The sequence below is a fragment of the Triturus cristatus genome, chromosome 2_1, assembly GCF_964204655.1.
Source record: "Triturus cristatus chromosome 2_1, aTriCri1.1, whole genome shotgun sequence".
Taxonomy (NCBI): domain Eukaryota; kingdom Metazoa; phylum Chordata; class Amphibia; order Caudata; family Salamandridae; genus Triturus; species Triturus cristatus.
The window spans coordinates 288,974,286-288,994,002 of record NC_140581.1 but is presented as its reverse complement, the minus strand read 5'-3'; the positions used below and the strand labels follow the sequence as shown (position 1 = coordinate 288,994,002).

The window sequence follows — 19,717 nt, the reverse complement described above, 5'->3', positions numbered from 1 at the left end:
CATGCAGGAGGAACTGGACAAGCAGTGGGCACAGTCCAAGGGCTCGTTCGACATCATCAAGATAACTTCGCGCATGCCAGGGGCATTGAAGTGGTGGGAAGACAAAACTCATCTGTCAGCAGGGCTGTCTGTCCGACACATAGCGGCACCCTTCGTGATGACCACGGATGCGTCACTGGAAGGATGGGGAGCTTTTCTCCAAGATCTTCAAGTGAGCGGCAAGTGGCATCTGACTCAGGCAATCCCACTATTGGAATTGTGAGATGGATTAAGCCACGCCCTATTTACAACACTAAGTTAGCATAAACGAGATCATTGTTAGCAAGCAAGCTTGTCGTTTCTGCTGCGCTGCACACGACACTGTTGTTATGTGTTATTCATTTTAGAAATGCAGACTCGACTTTGCCTTACAGGATAACAAACTGTTGTTTCACATTCTTAACCGTGAAATGTGCCCTTGGTCTGTACATCATGCAAAGAACGCGTCTGGGTCACTAGAAGGTACAGAGTGTTGTGTTTAGATTGATCGTAACACTTGTTAGACGTATCATGCATACAGCTGCCAATATCTGAAGGACAAGCATCTTTAATATTGCAGAACAGTTTGGTTTTACATTCATTCGAACAGAAGAGCTGATGCATGCTGTGAGAGCTGATCCTTTGATGTGATTCTACTAAGCTGATCTATACGGTATGGGGTCCCCCCTGTTAGCCTAAGAGACCTTCCTATAGTCTAATAATAATAATGTATTAGATTATAGTGAAAGGAGTGTGGCCGTATACCACTGTCATTAATAGTATGATTGCTCCTTTCATTTTATATGGTATTGTAATAATGCTTATTGTTCTGATCTGTACTGTTAGTCTGCTAGTGTTAACCAAAGTACTGCATCTTAGGACGCGAGGTTTATAAAATAAACTCTTTAAACTTTACCGTGTCTGTATTATTATGTTGTGGACTAACAAATAAGTACGAACAGGTATTTCGGATTCCCACCACTCCTGAGAAATATCTAAGTCGCTTGTTCTGGTTTGTCTATACATTGGGACCACCGAGCTAGATCTAGGTTAACGAATGGGATACTAAGCTAGTCGGATAAGGGGTTCTGGGTTCTGAGGGGAGTTTTCTGGTACACCACAATTCTCTGAGGTCCTGGTCTCCTGCGCATAGTTCTGTGCAAAAGCAGAATCCCTGCAACATGGCGCACCTAACGTTTGGTCTTAAGATCTGAGACGCTTTAGTAGTACTGATGTTTTAGTCCACAACAACCCTCACTCTCGTTTCCGGAAAACTTGAGTGACGGTTTAACCTACCTAGGTTTAGACTAAAGGTTCTATCAAAATTGAAAATTAAAAAGGTTATAAATTTTGAGCCCAAGTGCTACTGTAGATATCGTTGTAACTCTTTAAGGTGTCCTTATGGCGGTTAATATTCCCGCTCATAGTAGGGTTCCTCTGCGCGCTCATTTGAGGGCGTATGGGGTACCTGATGACGGGATGTCCGTAGTCTTTGTGGTCATTGCTGATACCTCCTAACCATATGAGTTGTTTTACTCATGGGTGACCTTTGCGGAGGTGGATACAGACGATAATTTGTTCCACGTATATACTGCTTCGGCTGTACCTGCGGCTTATGCCCCATATCGGACTCTGGAAATTCCTATTTCTGCCTGGCAGCATACTATTTGGTTTAATGGCGCCCTCCCCCATGAGGTCTTATCGGCGAGAATGGGCCCGTTGTCAATTGCAGGGGCTACATGGCCGGTACTGGCCGGATATACTCCACACCCACGTTACCTGACGGTGGGAGTGGGTGATTTACGAACGCTACACACAGCCCTGATTACGGTCCATAGGGCTTTAGTGCAGTATGTGTCACGCACAGTTCAGGTGGGAGCACCTGCAGTTGCTGGACACGGGGCGGATCACCATCACGCGGTGGTGATTAGCCCTGTTATGGTTAACGCGGTTGTCGGCAAGCGCCCCCTCAGTAAGGATGAATTTCCTTACTGGCTTGCGGAAAAATTTGATCAATTAGAAGCCGTGTTTCCAAACACTACACCTGTGGATAAACACAGGATACTCACCATTACTTTGCCGAAAGACCTAGTCCCTGAACTTGTTGATTGTGACAATTGGGGCAAGGTCTTTGCTGCGACATATTCGAAGTGCTACGGCACTCCGTCTATGGCTGTACTACCCTCCGTCATCAAGAAAGTTCAAGAAAGTCATGGTGCGGAGGCAGCTATTGAGTTGGGATTACGACTTGTCGACAGTTTCAATGTGGTTTGTTCCATGGTAATGGGCAACCTCAAAGGAGATGCCATGCAGTTCCAAGTTGGTAATATGCTGGATCTTGTGGCTGATGCCGATAAGCCTAGGGAGTTCGCAAAAATTATTGCGGAAGCCTATAGGATGGTTGGACGTAGTGCTTTAGGTGTGAAACCCACCATCAACATTCCCGATGTAGTGCAGCAAACTAAGGTGAGTTCGTCTACAAAAGACGAAAAGCCCAACTTTCCTAAACAAAGTTGGCGAGCCAAAAAACAAGAGAAGCAGCAACAGAAACGGGTTTCTCGTCCTGCCTCACCCGTTCAGTCGTATAGTGAACGCACTTATGATTTGCGCGATCGTACTCGTTTTAAGTCACCTGATAGGTTTCAGGTTTCTGAACAACGCTCTCCTCGTTCTTCACAGGAAACATCAACTTCGCACTCTGGTGGTGGAGACCGTGGGAGAGGACGGGGTACTCAAGGTCGAGACCAGCCCCGCCAGACAGACGGTAAAGGCAAGCAGGAAGACGCTGCAAGACCGCGTCCACCGTTTCAGAAAAAGAAAGTTGCTGCTATCTCAGCGAGATATGCCTCAGATGGTCAGGACACAGCTTCGGAACCTGACATGGGCACTAACGCTGCTAGACAGCGCAGCGGAGGTTACAGTAGTGCGGGAAGCATTGCGTCCATTTCTGGAGGCGACAGCAACTGACATTTATGTGACAGTTGAAACTGCTGATACTCGCGTAGCCCCACGGAAAGATTATTTGAAATAGTCCTTAATATTGAGGGTGACATACAACGCAAAATTAAAGTGGTTTTTTGGGATAATCTTACCACCACATATGATATTCTTTTGGCGGAGAAAGATTGGCCTCCGGCTTTCATTTTGGACGCCCCTAGGGGAGAGGAAGTTATACTTCCTTCCTTTGGGCAGGCAGTGCCCACGGAGGAGTCTACTAGGTTGGCCGGGGAGTGGGCGCAGGTGCTTGCACCTGCGTTATATCGTAATCAGGTTGGCTGTTATAAATGTTCTCCCAATCACGAGATTCCATTGCGATCCGATCCCCAGCCTCAACCCCAATATCCCATGCGTCGCGAGGCAAGACCTCACGTCGCGTTCATCCTTGAACAATTGGAATATCAAGGAGTGATTGAGACATGTGTGTCACCCATGAATAATCCTTTATTCACTGTAACGAAGCCTGACGGGTCGTTCCGCCTAGTTTTGGATTACCGGCATTTAAACTCACATTGCCGGACGTGTGCGGTACAAAATACTCATAGTTCGGCTCTCGTAGATAGTCTTGTGAGAAAACGTTTCAAAACTACGCTCGACTTATCCAATGGCTTTTATTGCCATAATCTGGCCTCTCTTAGTTATGAGTGGACAGCATTCACCTCGGGTGACAAACAAAAATTGTTAAAGAGGCTCCCGATGGGCTATAAAAACAGCCCTGGAGTTTTTGCCGCTCGCGTGGTCTCTCTCTTGGAGATGGTAGACCCGGAAGCATACTCGTATGTCGATGACATCTATCTGACAGACGACGAGTTGCTTCCACACCTTGCTCGTGTGGATAACATAGTGACTATGTTTGCGGACTTCGGTTACAAGTTTAACTTTAAGAAGTCCCACATTGCGGAATTTACAGTGTTGTTCTTGGGGTACGAACTCAATAATGAAGGTCGAGGCTTGGCACCGCAGTTCCTTGAGAAATGCGCAAACCTTCGTATCCCTACGACACTGAAAAAACTACAATCCTTGCTGGGTTTTCTGAATTTCGGTCGATCCTACATTCCTGATTATGCCCAGCGTATCAAGACGCTTTATGCCTTGATACAACCAACTTATACCAGATCATGCTGGTTGCCAGAGCACTCGTTGGCATTGTATACTTTGCAAACTGATCTTCTTACAGCTAAATATCTAAAAACTCGTGACAACCACACCAACCTGCTCATTAGAATTGTTCCGGGCGCGGAAGGTTTCACGTACTTAACGTTCAATGAGGGTGACACAATCCCCATTGCTTACAAATCTCATCTGTACACATCGGCTGAGCTGCGATTTTCCACTGTTGAAAAAGTCTTAACAGCAGTTCAGATGGCGATACTGAAAGAACGAGCGCTATCACAGGGAAAACGCATGCTGGTGGTAACACCGTTTCCTGCTCTCGAAGCAGTCACTAAAGCTAGTGTACCAAATTCTAAGGCTTTGCATCCAAGGTGGATACAATGGGCGACCTCCTTAGCTTCGCCTGACGTCGAATACATCTGTGACGCGGCGTTGCAGACTCAAGAGAGTTTGGAGTATGAATTTGTTCATCCTGCTCCACAGTCATTGCGCCCCATCGAGGAATATCATTGTGTCATATACACTGACGGGTCGGCGCAACCCGCAACTGGATCAAGGCACGCTTATTCAGCGGCTTGCGCAATTGTAGTCGGTACTTTAGTGAATGGAGAGTTCAAATCTGATGCAGTGCATATGCAGTCATTGGGTGATTGTACCGCGCAACTGGCGGAGCTTCGTGCTCTGGTGCTTGCACTTGAGTTTGCTGATCACAGAGTCACTACTCTTGTAGTGAGTGACTCTTACTATTGTGTTCAATCTTACAACGACAATTTGCTTTTTTGGATTATGAATGGATTTCGTGATTCCAAAGGTAGCGCAGTGAAGCATAAAACGCTTTGGGCTCGAGTGTCGGAACTCAAAGGGAGTCTGCCACTTGTGGATGTAATTCACACTCTTGGTCACCAACGAGTTGGTTTCCATGCTGTCGGTAACAGTTTGGCTGACGAGGCAGCTAAAACAGCAGTGGCGACATATTTAGTAGCAGCAGTTACAAGATCAAAATCTAAGATAGATGCTGACATCTTAGCAGCTATTGCTGCATCTGAGACAGGGACAAACTTCCCTAGAGGTTTTCCTTCTCGATACCATTATCACTTAAGTCCTGATAACGTCCCATTAGTGAGGATTAACGACGTTGGTGATAGATTGATTCCCAACGCGGACTGCAGACCAAATTTGATAACAGCTACCCACGAAGGTGTTGCGTCTGCGCATGCTGGAGTGTCAGCAACTGTGTCTCTTTTGCAGCAACGTTACTGGTGGTACGGTTTGTATAAACAAGCGCGGGCTTATGTACTTAATTGTGACATTTGCCAGCAGATCAAACCTTCTTCTGTTGCGCGTCCACCTCCAACGCAGCTGCATATATCTAATCAACCACTAGCGTGTGTTTATTTAGATCACTGCGGTCCTTTTACCTCTGATACTGCGTGCAAGTACATCTTGGTTGCAGTGGATTCGTGCACACGTTTTCTGTGGGTGTGGCCACAAAGGAGTGCTGATGCCAGGACTGTCATCAAAGCTTTGCGTGTCTTTATAGGGAGTTTTGCGTGTGGTACCCTTCACTCTGATCAGGGCCCGGCGTTCGCCTCTAAGGCTTACAAAGAGGCAATGAGAAGTTTGGGGGTCCAAGTCAAATTTTCGTCTCTATACCGGCCTGAGGGCAATAGTGTTGTGGAACGGATGAACCGTGACCTAAAGCAATCGTTGACAGCCAAGGTGTTAGGTACAGGCCGGAACTGGCTTGCCCACTTGTATGACGTCCAACGTGCACTTAATAACCTCCCTAGAAGGTCTCTGGGTGGGCGGACCCCGTACATGATGCTCTTTGGAGTGAGAATGTTTGTTCCGGACCTTGATGGTCTAGACATGGCGGCGGCTGCCGCGCCTTTTGACCTCGATGACCACTGTGCTGTATTACAGAATCTACAAGAAACAAGAGACACTCTAGCGAAGGAACACGTGCCCTCTAAATCTGAAGAAGCGCTCCTGATTCCGGTGGTCAGCTGGCTGCCTCGAGTTGGTGACCTGGTCCGTGAGAAGGTGTAGAACAAGAAGGAGTTTGGCCCCTCTTATCGTGCACCAGTCCTGGTGCTTGGAGTATTGGGTACACGTACAGTTGTTTTACCCCCACTTCCTGGTCGCAAGGAAAACAGGTACATTTCAATTGAAAATGTCAAGCTACACAGGGTGGCCGATTCTCCATAGTATGACACCTTCGGTTTCCTGCCCTTCGATGCTGAGAAACTCTGTTGTGTTGCCACCCTCTATCATCGTGCCTGAGGTTTCCATTGAGATGGATACAGTTTCAGACCTGCCTGTGCCACCTTCTGTTGGTGGTTTGCCTGGTGATCCGGAGTATGCTTATCCTACAGAAGTCGCTTTGCCCCTATTAAATACAACGACACTTACCCAGTCACATTCTTCCTTTGAAACTGAATCATTGACTTCCACTGTCCCTTCCAAAATTTCTATATTTTATGCCTGGTTCAAGACACATTTTTTGGTTGCACCTTGGACTTACATCTGGTTGGTGCTAATTTGTATTTTTTTATTCATTACAATTGGCTTTGTGGTAGTGTTTTTTAGACTTATCAATGGACACTACCTGAATGAGCGTTCTACAATTCAATTAATTGATGGAACTTTGGCCCCCCCATTCCTCATCACACATCATGAAAAGAGACCAGACGTTTGTGAACATCACCGCCTGGCCTGTACGTGATGGGATTGCTTGGGATGCAGTGAACTTTCAAATTCATGGTCCCACCGAAGTTATTAATGTGCCTACTGTTTTTCGTGTTTCTATGGGTGATGTAGTTAAACAAAACATCCGCTCAGATGATTGGGATGTACAAGCAATAGAAGCACTGTTTTCTGATTTAAAATATTATGCTGCATTTGATGCTGAAAATCTGTATTTAAATACTGCAAACTATGATGAACAATTTTGTTTTCAACATTATGGCACACATTTTTTACACAGAGCAAATACTTTTCGAAATTTTGTTAATTTTACTCAATGGGAACATTGTCCTGTCCCTATGCCTGGCAGCTCTGACACTTAATTGAAAAAATTCACATACTTTTCAGATTTTAGTGTGTCTAACCCTGATTCTTTTTATTTTAAGATGGCAGTAGAACCCACTTCTAAGGTCAGACTGACACACACAAAATTATTATATTCCAAATCCTTTATGGATGAATTGGCTATTGGAGGTTATGACGTATGGAAAGCTACTATTGATCTTAAATCGGTTTGGGGAACTAAACCGTGGCAGGTACAAGGAACAGAAGCTTTGCATCGTGCCTGTCTTATCCCTAACCATATCTTATTCTTAAATTCGTCTATTTTTCAGACCACATGTTTTGGATTGGCTATATCTAAAAAATTAATTTCTCCCTCGATCCCTGATCTGGGTGCTTATCCTGGTTGGGAAAATCACTCAGATCTGTCCTTACTATGTTGCGGTCGCTTGTTTCCAATGGCACCTTCAATATTTCAACATTGAATCCTGAGGGTTGGTTGGTATGGCAAACAAGCTCAGATTCCTGTCAACGTCGGTTTCTGGATTTGGCTCCGGGGTATACACAACTTAGGGTTGACCCTCGTTTTACGTCTTCACACACAGTCACTACCTACTCTGTAGGTAAATTATGTCAGTCATGGCTGCAACATTCCACGTTAACTTCAGTGAAGATTCATTTATCACGCTTAAATGACAAAATAGATTTGAATGATTTTATTAAGGGTCCTACAAATGGCAGGTCTAAACGATGGGCTTATGCTATTTACAATGAAATCTGGAAATTGTCGCAAATTGAAGCTGCTTCTAGATTACGTGCTATTGACCAGGCCAATATGGAAAAAGTATTGGCTGTGATAGATAATAGTATTAATACGTTGTCTTCTAGAATTTACACATTAGATAACATTGTTTCTTCTGTCGTAGACATTGTGCAAGATGATGTATCTGTGTTGTATCATGGTCAAAATCAGTTGCGTTCAATTATGCAGTTTGCATTGACATTGCAAACGTTAAAGGCAGGGAAAGTCCCTTGGGATTACATGAATATTTCATCATTGTTCCTTCCGTTTAATTTGACTGAAAAGCAGCAGTTCATGTCCATGAAAGATGCAACTTATGCATTGCTGCACATTGAAAAATTAGAACCTTTACCTTTTTCTGTAGCTGAGTTGAATTGAGCCGTGTGGCTTATTCACGGATTAGTCACTTTACCGTTCAGTTTGTTCAAGTTTATTTCGTGCATGAAACATTATGCCATCGGTAGATATGAACAACTTGGTGATGCGTTTCTGCATGAAGTTTGGTCACTTCCGTTCACTTACAGATGCGTGAGGGATGGCAAGGAAGTTTACTTAAAAGGTGAAGAATGCAATTCCGCTCCTGATCACTCTGTGGTTTGTAGACATATACAATTACATGGCGCTTGCAATATACACGCTCCTAATTTAGCTTGTGTCCTTAAGGGGATTCCAATGCCAGTTATAACGCCTCCTTTTAAGCTGCTTGCCAACGGTAGTTATTTGCTTTTAAATAGTGAAGCTTGCTGTGGGATGCTAGTGGGTATTCCTTACATAGTGACTGTTTCACAAAAAGTAGTTTGCTGTAATAACGTTCTTTTCCCACCCCCGCAAGGCCGACTCGATATATCCATCTGGCCAGCGATTCCAACCTTGAACGCAGAGTTCAATAGGATGAGCAGAATAAGGGCTCTTTTGTCTAAAAAAGAGGTTGCGTTGACTTCGTCCCGTGAAACATTTCTTCTTAATGTGACGAACACACGCACTGAGGTACAAGCTCTTTTAAATACCGACCTCCCACTCCATTTTGGAACCTTGATTCAAACTATCTTTAATGCTTCGTCTACGACTGGCCTTGTTCATTTTTTTTAAATTGTGGGCTCTGGCCTCGTGACATCTTTCCAGACTGTTTTTGGTGTGATCCCCGCATTTTTACATTCTATTTTTTCGAGTGTCTTCGGAGGGTTCCCCTTGCTCCTCGCTTTGGTGGCTGGGATCCTCTTGTTGATTTGCGCACTTCGATATGGCTGCACACCGGGAGTTGCAAGACAGAATGCTGCGCTTGCTCCATCTTCGTAGCCGGATGCTTGATTTCTACGGCACCTTACCACTGGCGGTATTAAGCGTCAAGTATGGATTGTCTTTCCGGTTTCCCTTTTTTATGTGTGTGCAACCTGTTTTTCATTGCCTAGATTGTCCCTTCCAATGGGCTCTGGACTTGTGCCTGTCAAACTTGGCGTCACCTGACCCGGATTTTGATGAACTAATGTGTCCCTTAGTGGCTCATGAATTTGATTGTTCTGGTGTCGGGTTTATGGCTTTGGGTGCTGCACACGGAGTCCTTGGAAACTGGGATATCGTAGAGGCAGCTATTGATTTCCTTGAAAGGAGTTATATTGAGGAGACTGACAGTTGTCCTATCATGGTGCTGGATGCTCCGATACTTGATGAACATGTGTGTTCCTTTCCCTTGCTCAATTGGATGGCAGATACTTTTGCGGAACGCTCCAATGATTTCCTCTTGGAAGCAGTTGCAACTTACGGTGCATATACCTTCATGGATTGACTGATTGACATTGTCACTCCAGGGTGCATCCAGGAGTGTTAATTTTCTGCGAAAGTTTTACTTTTTTTTAATATATCATTGTTCATTTTTTAAACGAATTTTTTTTATTATTCTCGGACTTTACACTTACCTTATATGGACTTATAGTTCATGCCCTTGGTTCCGTTCTAAATCACTTGAACTCTGCGTTCTTGATAAGTGTATCCCTATTGGTTAGTGCTCCGATCATGGGGGGGTGTGAGATGGATTAAGCCACGCCCTATTTACAACACTAAGTTAGCATAAACGAGATCCTTGTTAGCAAGCAAGCTTGTCGTTTCTGCTGCGCTGCACACGACACTGTTATGTGTTATTCATTTTAGAAATGCAGACTCGACTTTGCCTTACAGGATAACAAACTGTTGTTTCACATTCTTAACCGTGAAATGTGCCCTTGGTCTGTACATCATGCAAAGAACGCGTCTGGGTCACTAGAAGGTACAGAGTGTTGTGTTTAGATTGATCGTTGTAGGAAGGTGGATATCTGACTATGGTTACCCCCAACTTTTTGCCTAGTGTCTAGCTGGTTTTTCGACTTAGTTGGCCTGAGATCCTGCCATTCAGGGTCTCAGGCTGTCTGCTCTCTCTTTAAAATGGACTCCATGTACCCTAGGTACATTCCCAATTGGTAAGGATCACCTTATTGGACCCTGTACAGTGTACCCTAGGTACCCAGGGCATAGGTGTACCCTAGGCCTCCCAGGGGCTGCAGCATGTATTATGCCACCCCTGGTCTGGCCTTCCAATCAGACACCACTGGCTGATCACTCAGCTGGGGCAAGGTCGTGTAATCACCCCTTGCTTAGATATAGTATACCTATATCTACCCTTAAAATAGACACATGTGTACCTATCAGCCACTCCTATGGCAGGCCTTAACAATCCTGGAGGCAGAGTGCTTGGTAACATGTGAGATGGTGCTCTAGCATGAGCTGAGCCTGTCTGCATCTTTCAGAACCATGTCCTTCTAGCTGTTCTATGATATAGCCTACCATATACTCTTAAAGTGCCTTATAATCTTAAACGGTTATGGTAACTATGGTTTGGCTTTATCTAACACTTTGGAATAATACCCCCATACCATTTCTGGTGATGAGGATATTATCCCTCCCTTCTAGAGGGAGAGACATGTTAAAATCCTACTTTGCTGTTTAACTCTAACCAAAGCCTCAGCATCACAAAATGGATGCTGCTGCCACAGACACGAGTCTGACCTCCTGCTGCTGGGAGTGATCCCGGGAAGGGAGGCTTGGACAATAGGTTTCCTGCTTGGGGAGGTGCTAGCACCTCCCCAGACAGACTTTAGTGTATTGGGGCAGGGAGGGCTGAAAGGAATGAGACATGCCTGGGGCACACAAGGTGTCCCATGCATAGTCCAGTTCAAACCGGTGCTGGGGCACTCCAGCCCCAGTCCTGGCACGAAACTGGACAAAGGGAAGGGGGTGTAACCACCCCCCTCCCAGGTCCCACCCATAAGGCGTGACCTAGCAAGCAACCCAGCCCCCCAGATTAGTATAAGAGTGGTAGCTGGGCCCCAGGAGATTAGAATATCCTGAACCTGCAACTTGAACAGAAACTCTGGACCTTCGACATTCGACGAAAGAAGAAGACTGAAGAATCTCCCTTGTGGCCAAGGAGTGGCTACCCTGTGCAAACAGGCACCATCAAGAGACTACCCTTTGCTTTGCTGAAGTTCTACGAGGGACCGACTGCAGAGCCCGACCAGAGCCTTGACTTCCAGACTTCTCCGACCCTGATCCACATCCACAGCCGAGCTGAGACCCGTGGAGGCGACGAGAGACGTGGGACCGGCTACCTGGGAAAAGTGGCTAGTATCTTCAGCGCAGCTTCTGAGGCACCCTCGAAGTTGTGCACCGGGGATTGAGAAGCCCCAACCCCAAGCACCATCTGCACCGAAGATCAGCCCCCCACACTCCACGAGTCCTGCGTGGGGCCCTTCTGCATTTTCCTGCTTGCCGCGTCTGTCCGGTTGCTTGCCCGTTGGCTAGTGGCCTCTGTGACGACGCATCCTGAAATCTTCACTGCTGGTTTGGCTCCTCCAGACTGGCTCCCGCTTCCTTGCAAAGGAGAAGCACCCCAGACCTTCCTGGTCTGCACCAGAAGCAAGTCCTCCGTTCCTCGTGGGCTCCGCTTGCCAAGGCTTGGTGAGTCCTAGTTCAACTTCGACGCCGCCGACAGCAAGAGCCTTCGTGGGACAGCTCGCCTCCTGGTCCTGGTCGTCCTCGACGTTTCCTGGTCCCCGTGGCTGCAGCGACAAGCTTCACCTTCACCTGCAATCTTCACGACATCGCCTGGTTCCTTCCTGGTTCCACGTGGTCACTGGCTAGTGACCTTGACTCTGTCCCTTCTGCTTGCAGGTATCCTCTCTTCTTGATCCCAGCCTTGGGATCCACCGGACACTCTTCACTGACTGCCTGTCAGCAACTTTCCTTCAGGCATCCATAGAAGTCCACGACGAAACCCGACGCCAGTTCACACCTATGCACCCGCAGTCCGTGGGCTAGGTAACTTGGGTACTTCGGTGCTCACAAGGGTAGTGACTATCCTAGGGTCTAGTTTCCGAGTCTCGACTCTCTAGCTGCTTCAGAAGTGTCCTTAAACTGTTAATTTCTAACTGCTAGTAATTCTATCGACTTTTACGCATTACGCGTGAGTGTTTCCACTCTGCACCTGAATCCCGTGGGCCTCCCACTTCCTAACTGTTGCTAGTGTAGTGTAGCCCCAGCGATTCCCTAGGCCTAGGCCTATCCTATTTCCGTGACAGTGGTCCTTATACCACTTCTTTAGTATATGGTTTGCGTGGCCCCTAGGGCCTAACTGTATTACTTACCTGTGTGACTTAATGTATGCTTAAATAAGACTGTGTTGTACTTTACTCTAATCTCATAAAGAGTGCTGAGGGTTTGACTAGAATAAATACACCTTATTTTATATATATATCTGTTGTGGTGTCCTTTCATTTGGTATTCAAGGGATTATATATGGTATCACAGCTGGCTTCACATGCCATTCAGAGTTTAGCCTAAGACTGCTCTTGTCCATGCTACCACTAGGATAGCTGGTCTATAAGGTTGACTTTACAACCAATCACCATAAGGGTTGTTTGGACTGATATAAGGTGTACACTAGAACTAGTGACATCATACATCAGGCCAACTTCTCACAATCGTAACACTTGTTAGACATATCATGCATACAGCTGCCAATATCTGAAGGACAAGCGTCTTTAATATTGCAGAACAGTTTGGTTTTACATTCATTCGAACAGAAGAGCTGATGCATGCTGTGAGAGATGATCCTTTGATGTGATTCTACTAAGCTGATCTATACGGTATGGGGTCCCCCCTGTTAGCCTAAGAGACCTTCTAATAGTCTAATAATAATAATGTATTAGATTATAGTGAAAGGAGTGTGGCCGTATACCACTGTCATTAATAGTATGATTGCTCCTTTCATTTTATATGGTATTGTAATAATGCTTATGGTTCTGATCTGTACTGTTAGTCTGCTAGTGTTAACCAAAGTACTGCATCTTAGGAAGCGAGGTTTATAAAATAAACTCTTTAAACTTTACCGTGTCTGTATTATTATGTTGTGGACTAACAAATAAGTACGAACAGGTATTTCGGATTCCCACCACTCCTGAGAAATATCTAAGTCGCTTGTTCTGATTTGTCTATACATTGGGACCACCTAGCTAGATCTAGGTTAACGAATGGGATACTAAGCTAGTCGGATAAGGGGTTCTGGGTTCTGAGGGGAGTTTTCTGGTACACCACAATTCTCTGAGGTCCTGGTCTCCTGCGCATAGTTCTGTGCAAAAGCAGAATCCCTGCAACAGAATTAAAAGCAGTACATCTAGATCTCCAGGCTTTTCTTTCCAGGATTCAGCATTCGTCAGTGCTCGCCCGTACGGACAACACCACAACGATGCACTATATAAACAAGCCGGCAGCACAAGATCTTGCCAGCTTTCCACGGAAGCACAGAAGTTGTGGGAAAGGGCTATGGTTCACAGAATCGGCCTTTGAGCGGAACACTTTCCAGGACGTCAGAACACAATTGTGCCAAGAATGGGAACTGCACCAGCCAACCCTGCACAACATCTTCCTATGCTGGGGCACACCAGAATTGGACCTGTTCGCAACTCCCTAGAATTGCAAATGTCGGTACTATGCAAGTTGGCATCCCCAACAGGGGTCATGGGGGAATGCCTTTTCAGTTGCATGGTCCGGCATCTTTGCTTACGCTTTTCCCCCATTCCTCTTTTCCCAAGAGTCCTGAGGAAGAGAAAGTTCGAGCCATGCAAACTGATCCTCATTGCTCCAGCGTGACCATGTCAACACTACTACTCATAACTGCTGCTTCTATCTCGGGTCCCGCACTTCCGACTTCCAGTGTTGCCCAATCTTCTAACTATGAACCAGGGGCAGATTTCACACCCGGATCCCAGGAGCCGGCATGGCTCCTGAATTCAATGAGTTCCAGCACTTGAACTTTTTCGGGGATTGTCGAGATATCCTAGTCAGAGCTTTGGCTGACAGTACCAACAAAACGTGCCGTCTCAGATGGAATCATTTCTGCATCTGGTGCCATCAAGCAGGTATACATCTGCTGTCTTGCTCTCCTGAGCACGTCTTACCTTACCTTTTGCAGCTAGTGAAGTCAGGTTTGGTGCATAGCTCAATAAAAGTTTACTTAGCGGCCATTTCCCATTACAGAAGATCACTTTCCTCTCACCTTTGTGGTCTTCTAGAATTATCAGAGTTCCACAAAGGGCTGTTTCGAGTTTTTCCTCCTATAAGGCGTCCACCTCCGGCCTGGCAGTTGAACATTGTTATTTCGCAGTTAATGAAACCTCCTTTCGAAAAAATTCACTCAGCGGACATCAAGTTTCTGTCATGGAAATTGGCTTTACTTCTGGCTCTGACCTCATCCAGATGAGTCAGTGAAATTCAGGCTTTTGTTATAGAGGAACCCTTCTTGCACTTCAAAACTGACTGAAATCGTCTCTGCACAAATCCGAAATTAATTCCTACGGTTCCATCTGACTTCCACCATAACAAACCTGTGGTACTGAAGACCTACTTCCTGAATCCATCAACGACTGCAGAGATGGCTCTTCATTCGCTGAATGTCAGGCGTTGCCCAAAATTCTATCTGCACTCGACACAAGCTTTCCACAAGACTTCTCAATTATTTGTCACCTACAGTGCGCTAAGGAAATGTTTCCCGCTCTCCACACAGAGTATTTCTAGATGGATCGCAAGTGCCATACAATTTTGCCATCACAAAGTAGGCAGACCACAGTCTTCAAGAGTCCGAGCCCACTCTATGAGGGCTGTGTCTATGTCTGCAGTGTTATTTGCTGGAGTGTCACTTCCTGAGATTTGCCATGCAGCAATGTGGAAGAATAGACACATATTTACTTGTGCCTACTGCCTGGATTCAGCAGTTCTAAACGACACAGCGGTGGGTCAAGCAGTACTTCGGCATCTATTCCATTAAGGTGAGCTACCTCTTCTGCTGTATCACATTTCCGTACTGTAAACCATTTGCTTGTTTAACGCTTAAAGAAATTTTTTCCTTAATTGTTATTGATATGATTATGGTTGTCATTTCGTCTACTGATGACTTGCAGGTTTTATTGAAGCATATTCCTGTTAAGCTGGTCAAGGCTATGGTAAATTGTGCTACTCCACTGCCTGCTATTCTGGTTCAAGCATGTGAATTTATGAAAGTTGCAGTACTGGAATAAGAAATAAGTTACTTACCTGTAACTGTACTTCTCCAGTATTGGAAGCTTTCATTGATTCACATGCGACCCACTCTCCTCCCTGGGGGAAGCTCACCTTTGTCTATCTGATTATATTAACTTTATCACTAGTGCTAAAAAATCTGAGATACTGAGCTTCTCTCTGAGGTGTTCTAGAGGGGGAGTCATGCTGGTTGGTTGAGGCAAAGTTTGGTCTCTTTTTTAATAATGACTATGATAGGTTAATAAACTAAGAGGCTTAGGCCTTTTTCTAGTCTTTACTTACCAGTCTACGTTTACTACTACTACTATTTTAAAATACTGGGGACTCCAAACCTGGCGATGGGGAATGATTCAAGAATGTGAATCTATGGAAGCTTCCAATACTGGAGAACTACAGGTACAGGTAAGTAACTTATTTCTTCTCACTGCATCAGGACCCAGCAGCCGTTGAGGGGCATCCGCATTGCTGAGACCTACTTGGCCTAGCTGCGTTGATTTTGTCCCTGCCAGCGGTTTGTCCCTGACTGCGAGGTGCATCTGTGCACACCCAGCCCATTGGCTACCAAACCACATCCTACCCTGAGCACCTTTTCTGAAGATAAATAGGGCACCCCTGACCCTAAGATCTCAGCTCTCGACCTACTTGAAAGAAGAAGGACCGAAGTAGGACTGCTCTGCTGCTCCGAGGAACCAGCAAATAGTGGCTGCACCAAATATGACTCCACCTAATGACTACGAGGAGAGGGCCTGTGCCTGCCGTGTCCTGCTCAAGGAGAAGCGGTCTCTATAGAGGCCAGGCAAGCCAAGAGATCAAGGGTGGCCTCCTGTTCACAACACAGGGACACAACAGCTGAAGAAGCCTGCTGGGGCTAATTGGAAGCCCAAAGTCGTCAAACTGCTATCACTGCCGTCGTGAAGCACCGAGGACCAAGTCCCGATGCAGAGTTGCACCTGAGTTCGCTGAGCCCTGAAGTGCTGTCAGAGAGATGCTGGTGCCCTCAGACAGGAAGTTATCAACCCAGGAAAGATAGGTCTATGACCGTGACTGACTGGTAGTTCAGTGGCGACTGGACTTCGGCCAGACCAAGATGACAACCCTTTATCCAGGAACCCCTCACCATCATCATGGACCAAGGAACCCCTGCAGGAACACCCCTGTCAACTGCATCACATCCACAGCATCCTTAGAGTATCTTCAGCATCCTTAATTCCTTGCATCAGGACCACTCCATATGAATCCATTCCAGTGTGGATAAAGTATCTGGAACTGCTGAAGGACTGCCTCTTCTATGAAGGTAACTGTTCTTGAGGACATTGCTTGTCCCCATGACTAGCTCTCTGCCGCAGATGGCCGCCTCAAGTGCTTATAACCAACCAAATTCACACTTACCTAAGTAATCTTTGAAAAAGTTTTAAAGTGTCCAATTGGTTGACTTTTCCAAGACTTTTTTGCATTTGATGTAAATTGATATGATTTATTATTACCTATGAAATCAATATCTCAGGAACCCTCTGGTGGATCTTTTTTGTTCTAGTGTCTAAATTCTTATAAAAATACAGTCTAGTTTTATAAATTGGTGTTGGATTTCTTGAGTGTCATGATGATTTCTCCTTCAGTTGTTTTGGTGCTGTTTAAATGCATAATGCATGTTCCTCTGTATAAGCCTTGCTGCTCAGTGCCTTATCTACCCAGGGTTGAGCTGGGGGTTTTACAGACGAAACCTACAGGACCTGAAGGGGTTCCTAAGTGTATTACAACCACACCATATAATGCACCCCATTTCCTCTCAAGACCTCACAGTTGAAAGAAGATATCCATAAAGAACTGCTTAGTAAGTACCATCCACTTTTATTTTTGATTGACCAAGTCTGAGTATCTGGACTGAGTACATTTTCACAATTGATTTCAGTTAAATGATGTACCATATAAACTGCATAAACAGATTACGCTACCATTTTACAAGTACATATCTCCATTTACCTCTGACAGCTTCTAAACTAGTTTTCCTTAAATATATGAATCAGTTGATGGCAGGTTATCACCTAGGAAATTGTGTTCAGGATGTTGCATGGTGGGCTGTTACGGACTAACTTCTGGTGACCTTGAGAATTTCTGATTCTACAAAGATATCTTCTGTGTTCTTCTTGAGTTACATTTCTAAAATCCCTCTGTAACTAAAATATTATTTTAAAATGTAGTTATAATGAACACAGTGCCTGTGATGATCATTGATGCCTCTTAGGTATATCATTACCTCATGTACATAACATTCTTCAACAGTGTACAGTAAATCTAAATTCCAATTAAAGTTGGTCTTCTGTTTTTCAAGGTGGAAAATCAATTCCAGAGGATACACCTGTATGCCGTATTCTATTAAGAAAAGAAGTGCTGCGACTGGTCATTAATTTGAGTAGTTCTGTAGGAACAAAAGGCCATGAAACAGGTCTTCTTACGTAAGTAAAATATTTTGTAAATACATTTGTTTCTTCTAGAAATGCAACTCACCTTGTATAAATGCACTGTTCATCTTTAAGAGTGACCACAGCTTGTCATTGTTTCCAGTTTACAAATGATCTGTAGCCCCATTTCAAATTGCACCCAACATAAGAGTTTTCTTATGCAATTTGCCGCTAGTAAAACCTGCTGCAAATTCTAAGTGCCAGTTGCATGCATTTCTATTTAGCGTGCAGGCAATGTAACCCACAAACTGTGCAGATAGCACACCTACTACCCGGTTGTAGAGGTCATTACTGCGCCCTGAATTTCCACCCATGAATTGAATGTTATCAGGCCATTTTCAGACAGACTAAAGAAAAAGGAGGGATGTGATGGTTTGTTAGGCAGAACAGATATGAAGAAGCTCCATTTAGGTTTTACTTTTGGTGTCTTGCTATTCCTGCACACTGGTAGCTCCACATCAACGTAGTTTCATGCTACTTATGTTTGCGCCGGCCTGTAAAGGTGCTACCCTTGCACACTGACATCAGTTCCTTTCTTTCTGCCCCACCAGGTGTGTATTTGGAGCTACCCTTCGTCTCTTTGAGACAACTTTTTTGACAAAAATTCTACCAGTGTGCAAAGTAAAATGTCACCTACTATATCTACATGTTTCAAACCATGTTGGGAATGTGCCTAATGGATATCTGTGACTGATGCACATGTGGTTTGCCTGTCTTTCCTGTGGTCATGCATCTTTGACTAAATGTGCACTGGGTTCCTGCTAACCAGGTTCCCAGTGCCTGTGTTCTTCCCAAAAATGGTACCTTTGTTTCCACAATTAGCACACCTCTGGCCTACATTTTAAGTCCCTTGTAAAAAGTACCAGTGGTACGAAGGGCATTGTGACCAGAGAGGGTCTCTAAGGCCTGCAGCCTGCATTATGCCACCCTAAGAGAACCCTCACCAAACACATGCACACTGCCACTGTAGCCTGTGTATTTTGGTGCAGATAAAAGTGAAGAGCCAACCTGACACACATCCCTGTGTGCCAGGCCTACCAGCATTGCAGGAGGCATAGGTAAGTCAACCCTGAAGCCGATCCTCTTGCCTTAAGTCAAGGTGCACTGTACCTCTTGTGAGGGCATAACTGCTTGAGCAGATATACCCCAGTAGTCTCTTGGTGCTCACTTGAACTTTGCCCTGTGCTGACCTTAAACCCCGAAGACTGGGTTTGTAAGTAAAAAACGTACCTGGGAAATTGCCTTCTTGATTTCCTCCCACAGGATAACCTTACTCGATTGAAATGTTGTGTACATTCTTTTTGCTTTGCAAAGTGTTGCTATTTCTAAAAACTGTATCTACCTTGGTGAACTGTGGTCTTGCATTAAGCATTTATTTCCTGCATTGAAAAGTATTGCCAATTTGAAAACCGTACTTACTTGCAACTAAGTTCTTTGGTTCTAATAATAAAGTAACAAGGTAGCATTTTTACAAACCATAGGTCTCGGATGTAGTCATTGAGTGTTTGAACATTTCTTGCCTTTGTGTGTACACTAAATGCATAACACAGTGCTCTTCTGATAAGCCTAACTGCTCACCCACAATACCACAAAGAGGGTATTAGTATTATCTACTTTAGCCTTTGTAAAGCCTCTGGGGATCCACTGGACTCTGTGCACACTATACCTTACTTTGGTATAGCATATACAGAGCCAGCTT

At 45.0% G+C, this 19,717-nt stretch overlaps 1 protein-coding gene across 4 annotated transcripts in view; it reads left to right on the top strand.

Annotated features, from left to right (window-relative positions):
- Positions 1-19,717, top strand: part of RICTOR (RPTOR independent companion of MTOR complex 2) — a 1,453,900-nt gene that overhangs the window by 1,294,364 nt on the left and 139,819 nt on the right. For all 4 annotated transcript variants that reach the window (XM_085631131.1, XM_085631133.1, XM_085631132.1 and 1 more), the window contains one exon: positions 17,889-18,012. In XM_085631131.1, coding sequence (XP_085487257.1) covers positions 17,889-18,012 — 124 coding nt within the window. The remainder of the gene's footprint in view (positions 1-17,888; positions 18,013-19,717) is intronic.